The 5,725-nt window shown below is 35.8% G+C and overlaps 1 protein-coding gene across 1 annotated transcript; it reads left to right on the top strand.

Moving 5' to 3' along the window:
* Positions 1–1,119: 1,119 nt before the first annotated feature.
* LOC116104867 (sucrose transport protein SUC2-like) lies at positions 1,120–4,660 on the top strand. Its single transcript, XM_031391299.1, has 4 exons — positions 1,120–2,647; positions 3,966–4,029; positions 4,125–4,168; positions 4,287–4,660. The coding sequence occupies exons 1-4, from the start codon at positions 1,370–1,372 to the stop codon at positions 4,458–4,460; spliced, it is 1,560 nt and encodes a 519-aa protein (XP_031247159.1). The 5' UTR covers positions 1,120–1,369; the 3' UTR covers positions 4,461–4,660.
* Positions 4,661–5,725: the final 1,065 nt, after the last annotated feature.

The raw sequence follows: 5,725 nt of genomic DNA, 5'->3' as shown, positions 1-5,725 counted from the left end.
GGGCCAATCAGAGTTTAGGAAGGCTTTGTACCGTTGAAACGCTGCCACCTCACACAAGGACGGAAGAGATAAGGTTGTTGTCAGTGTGGCAGGTGAAAGTCTGGCTTGTGAGTGGCTAAGAATTGTCCACCTGCCCAAGTCTTACGCGATTTAAGGACATTTTCTATGCAGACAGCCAATGGGAAGCGGGTTAGGAAGTATACCACACCTGCCCGACTGCAGAATCATGATTACCACCTTGAATCCCTCGACCATAAATAGATGGCTCCTCTCTCATTTAAAAGATTCACTCATTCTTTACTTTTCAAAAGCAGACTCTCTTTTTGTATTTAAATTTTCTCTAGATTGTAACTTAGTTCACTGCACGCGACTTGACTGTAATAATCAATTACTACATATTTAGTGGATGTAGGATTCGTTTTTGAGCATCCAAACCACTTTAAAAATCGTTTGTTTGTTTTTTCTCTCGTTGCACATTTTTATATCACGTGTAATTTCTAAATCCGTTTAGCACTTTACACCTGCTAGTCGTTGGTGTCGAAATCAAGCATTAACATAAATATTGTCCCAAGTGATATGATAGCATTATTAATTTGACAAAATTCTATTATAATCCCATCTACCTTGGAGATATGAGTCAAGGACATTAATCTCCCTCAATGGACGAAAGAATTAAAGATCGATGGTTTAAAGAAATAAGATTAGGACTCTGTTGTAAGTACCAAATCCCAATAATTTATTCTTTTATAAATATTTACTGAAGTTCCCACTTATTGCTTATTTTAACATGTAAATAATTTTATAAATATTTACAAAATTTTCCTGTTAGTGTTTATTTTAAGTTTTTAACATGTAAAACTTAACTACCTCACGTGAATAATTGATTAACTCTTTCATCCATAAATACCTCATTTATTTCTTATTTTTAGAATAATAATCACACTAAGTTATAAGTTTCAATCTGCCCTTGTATGATCTAATTATAAACGCCCATCATCACTAAAAAAAGAGACCCTCCCAAAGGAATAAAACACCCAAAGTCTTCACCCTAATAAATTCCTGTGAATAATCTATTTCCAAAATTTAATTCCCCTTCTAAACTTAGTAATTACAATTTATTATCGTCCAACAAGTGTCCCCCCTGATTCTGTACCCCCTACCCCCTCACTATTCACAGTCAGACAACAATTCAAATCTCGGATAAGCCTCTTTCCGAAATCTCGCCAGTTGCAGTCCCTCATGCAACTCAACTCAAGTCTCTCCCTTATAAATTCTCATGCAAATCCCACAAACTCAACACCAACATTTCTCTTATCTTCTTCTCCTTAGCTTGAGCAATCGTTCTTGATTTTACTTAAAAGAAAAAATAATGGAGGTTCAGCAGCTCGAGCAAGAGCAGCCATCGTCACAGTCTTTTAAAAAGATTGTAACGGTGGCCTCCATTGCCTGCGGGATCCAGTTCGGCTGGGCGCTTCAGCTCTCTTTACTCACTCCCTACGTTCAGCTTCTTGGAATCCCTCATAAATGGGCTTCCCTAATTTGGCTCTGCGGCCCCGTTTCCGGGCTACTCGTGCAGCCGATTGTTGGTTTCCATAGTGACACATGCACCTCCCGTTTCGGACGCCGCCGGCCCTTCATTGCCGCCGGGGCTGTTCTCGTCGCTATTGCCGTCTTCCTCATTGGCTTCGCTGCCGATTTGGGACACCTGTTTGGGGACTCCGTCTCCCGACAGATCAAACCGCGGGCTATCGCCGTCTTTGTTCTCGGGTTCTGGATCCTCGACGTCGCGAACAACACGTTGCAGGGACCCTGCCGGGCGTTTCTCGCGGATCTTTCCGGGAACAACCATAAGAAAACTCGGACCGCTAACAATTTTTTCTCCTTCTTCATGGCGGTCGGTAACGTTCTCGGCTACGCCGCCGGCTCCTACACTCATCTTTACCACATGCTCCCGTTTACCAAAACAAAATCTTGTGATTATTACTGCGCGAACCTCAAGACTTGTTTCATTCTCTCCATAACACTCCTCTTAACGCTAACCACGGCTGCTCTGAGTTACGTACGCGAAAACCCCTGGTCGCCGGAAAACTCCGGGAACGAGGGCGGCGAGATTGTCGCCAGCGGAGACAAGCTCGGAGAAGAGTCGTCAAACTCAAAAGTGCCATTTTTTGGAGAAATTTTTACCGCGTTTAAGGGATTACAAAAACCCATGTGGATTCTTCTTCTCGTTACGGCGCTCAACTGGATTGCATGGTTCCCGTTTTTGTTGTTCGACACGGACTGGATGGGGCGGGAGGTTTACGGCGGGAATTCGCAAGGGAGTGCGAAGGAGCTGAAAACGTACAACGATGGCGTGCGGGCCGGGGCCCTGGGTTTAATGTTAAACGCCGTCGTTCTGGGGCTGACGTCTCTGGGGGTTGAGTATTTGGCACGTGCGGTTGGCGGGGTGAAGAGACTGTGGGGGATTGTGAATTTTTTATTGGCGTTTTGTTTGGCCATGACACTTTTGGTTACCAAAATGGCGGAGTCGAATCGGGGAGGGGTGGCGGCCGTGAGCGGTGGAGCCACCGGCCATATTTTGCCACCGTCGGTTGGTGTGAAAGTTGGTGCTTTGGCTATCTTCACTGTGCTGGGGATCCCTCAAGCAGTAAGTTTTATGAGATTTTAAATTTGGAATTAAATTTAATTTATTATGAGCTGATTATATCACCCAAACTTTTTATCTATATAAATAAGGCACTAAATCTTTATTTTTTAAATATAAATTAATGAGTGAGATTGATTCTTCACATTTAGAGAGTCAAATTTCACTGTTTATCATAATTTTAAATAATAAATTGTATATTTCTACGTATTTTATTTATGATTTATCTCTCATATTAAGTTTTCGTTTTGGAAAAACATATACTCTCTCTTAAAATTTAAAGAGTCAATTAGATTTGAACAAAAAAAAATTTATTCTTTATATTTAAAAATCAATAAAAATACTTTTATTTATATAAAATATGCTTTTTCAAATTAAGAGCACCCATAGAGATTCTCCTAGAAAATGGATATTCTTCAACTTTATCTTATTTTTTTATGTTATTGAAGATTGTGACAAATTATAATTGGGTCTTTGATGCGGCATTTCTTGTTCTGTTTTTGTAAAAAATAAAAAATAGAAGTATTTGATAAAATTTTGTGGAATTTTTATTTTTTTATTTTATGAAATTTACTGAAAATTAAAAATTTAGTAAAAATCAATTGAACTTAGCTTCTCTTTTCAATTTTTTATGGGTAGACTATTATAAGTTTTAAAAAAAATAAATAAATGATGTATGATTTTATCCTGATTTTTAAGGCATGTTGCAAGCATAATTTATTTTTATGAAATAAAATTTAACCATAATTTGCTTTGCTAAATTTATTAAGTAAAATTTTAAAATATGGGTTCTACTTCTACATAAAACACTATTTTTGGGTTCATTTTACTCATAAGCACATGCAAAATAAATGCTGAAATCTCTTTTAGCAAATAAAACAAAAAACAAGAAAATGTAATTTTGTCATTTTTCATTTGACTGTTGCCAAATTGAATGATTTGATTGGACCAGAATTGGTTCAATTCAATGCTTTCAATGTCCTTTTTTTTTTTTTTATATTTTCTCATATTTATTAATCTGTCTTGGTAAGGCACTTATTTAATCTTATATCTTTGTTATAATTTTTCTAACTTTTGGCATTATTCTTAAAGGTCAATTTTATTTATTTATTTTTACTTTGTACCGACCTTTTGTTTCTTATGATTCTTGAGATCAAATTTGGATTTCTCCACTCATCTTATATATTATATTCTCTCAATAAATATTGTAACTTAATTTGTAATTTATCCAAATAAATCTTTTTTTTTTTTTTTGAGCTATTAATGGTAGAAATTAAATTAAATTTCTACTTTGATATTAACTTCTTCACATTATGCACAGATAACTTTCAGTGTCCCATTTGCTATGGCATCCATATTCTGTAAATCTTCAACTGCTGGTCAAGGTATATAAACTTCCTCCACCCCTTTTAAGAAATTGTTTCTGATTCATATTTTCAGCCACCTTCTAATTTTTATTTGAAAATTTTCACATTTACAGGGCTTTCCTTGGGAGTTCTTAACCTTGCAATAGTTATTCCACAGGTATGTTTTCCTGTGGAGTTTGATTCCATCCATTTGACATCTCTAATTTTTAGTTTTGGATTCATAATTGCAACACCCATACCTGCAAAATTTTGCTTACAGATTACTGGTTTTACAGATGCTGGTGTCTTTAGTTGGAGGACCCTTTGATGCTCTATTCGGAGGAGGCAACATGCCCGCTTTTCTCGCCGGAGCAGTCTTTGCCGCAGCAAGTGGCATCGTGGCACTGACCATGCTGCCATCACCGCCGCCCGATACTCCGACAAAAGCTCCAATAGTTGGATTTCATTAATTTATGTGGGATTCAGATTTAGTTGAAGCTCGCAAAAGAAAGCTTTTTTTTTGTTTGAGGCAAATGTGTAATGTAATGTGAATTTTGGTATCATAATGCAGAAAAAATGAGATAAAATTTATTTGTAACGTCGAGATCTGTAGAGATACCATCTTCAAGTGCAATATAAGCTAACCATAAATGTGTCTTTATTTGGTAAATTGCAGAGTTTAGTGCATGGCTAGTGTCTTTGATTCACAAAGTTTTAATGTGGAATCAATCGTATGTTATATATCTGGTTTTATGTGTATCGTTTATCATTTATATTTATCGTTTTATTTAATGTTCAATAAATTTTATTTGTCTATTGGGAAATTGCACTTTTGTTATATGGCATATCTTTTTTTTATTTTTTTATTTTACCACTAGGGGTGTTTGGGTCAACGTGCGCATATTTCAATTAATTATTCGAGTCCTAAAACTATCGATTGGGTAAGAACCTCTATTAAGACTTCAGAAAACTCGAATTAAACAGCTAATGAAATCTTCGATTACTCTTTTACCATCATGTTACACAATTAATTTTCATTTTGATTAATCATTGTACATAAATTTTATTTTTATCATAATTTATTTTAAATCCCAACCAAGATCCACAAACGAACCTTACAAGTCAAATTGGGCTGATTTGGGCCTCCTATTAGGAAAAAAGACCATTAAAATAGTGTGATGAGTGATTTTGAAACAACTCAATTAATAAAAATGAAATGTAAAAAGAGCAGAAGATTTTGGCAAAGGAATAAGCATGCACGAGAATCACATATGTTTTGAAGTTTAATTATCATGTGATGTATTTATTGAAATATTAGCCAAATTGGGAATTAATAGTTAATTAATGTTAAGTCTCATTAAATATATGATTAAAGAAAAGTAGTAGTACACGAAGAAGGGATCTTATAATAATGACATGATTTGAAATTTCATTGCAAATATTATCGAGAATTAAATGTCATGAAAATGGAGGGTTGATCAAGAGACAAGATAAAATAGAAAGATGTAGTCGCCAGATAATTAAAACATATGTTATATGTAGTCGCCAGATAATTAAAACATATGTTATGCCTAAAAAATATAAGGGCTAAATCAGGTCCAGTCAGCCTACAAGAGTCAGATAATGGGTACAACCACAACCTGTTTCCGTCAGAATAGTGGGTGCGCGTCAAGCCAGCCAGGAGCTGTGGTGATCCCACATGTTCAACCCCTACTCTAAATCGCACAAATCACTC

This window comes from Pistacia vera, unplaced genomic scaffold (genome assembly GCF_008641045.1).
Source record: "Pistacia vera cultivar Batoury unplaced genomic scaffold, PisVer_v2 Contig487, whole genome shotgun sequence".
NCBI classification, from domain to species: domain Eukaryota; kingdom Viridiplantae; phylum Streptophyta; class Magnoliopsida; order Sapindales; family Anacardiaceae; genus Pistacia; species Pistacia vera.
Note: the sequence above shows the minus strand (reverse complement) of the source record. Positions and strands in the feature narration are given on the sequence as shown.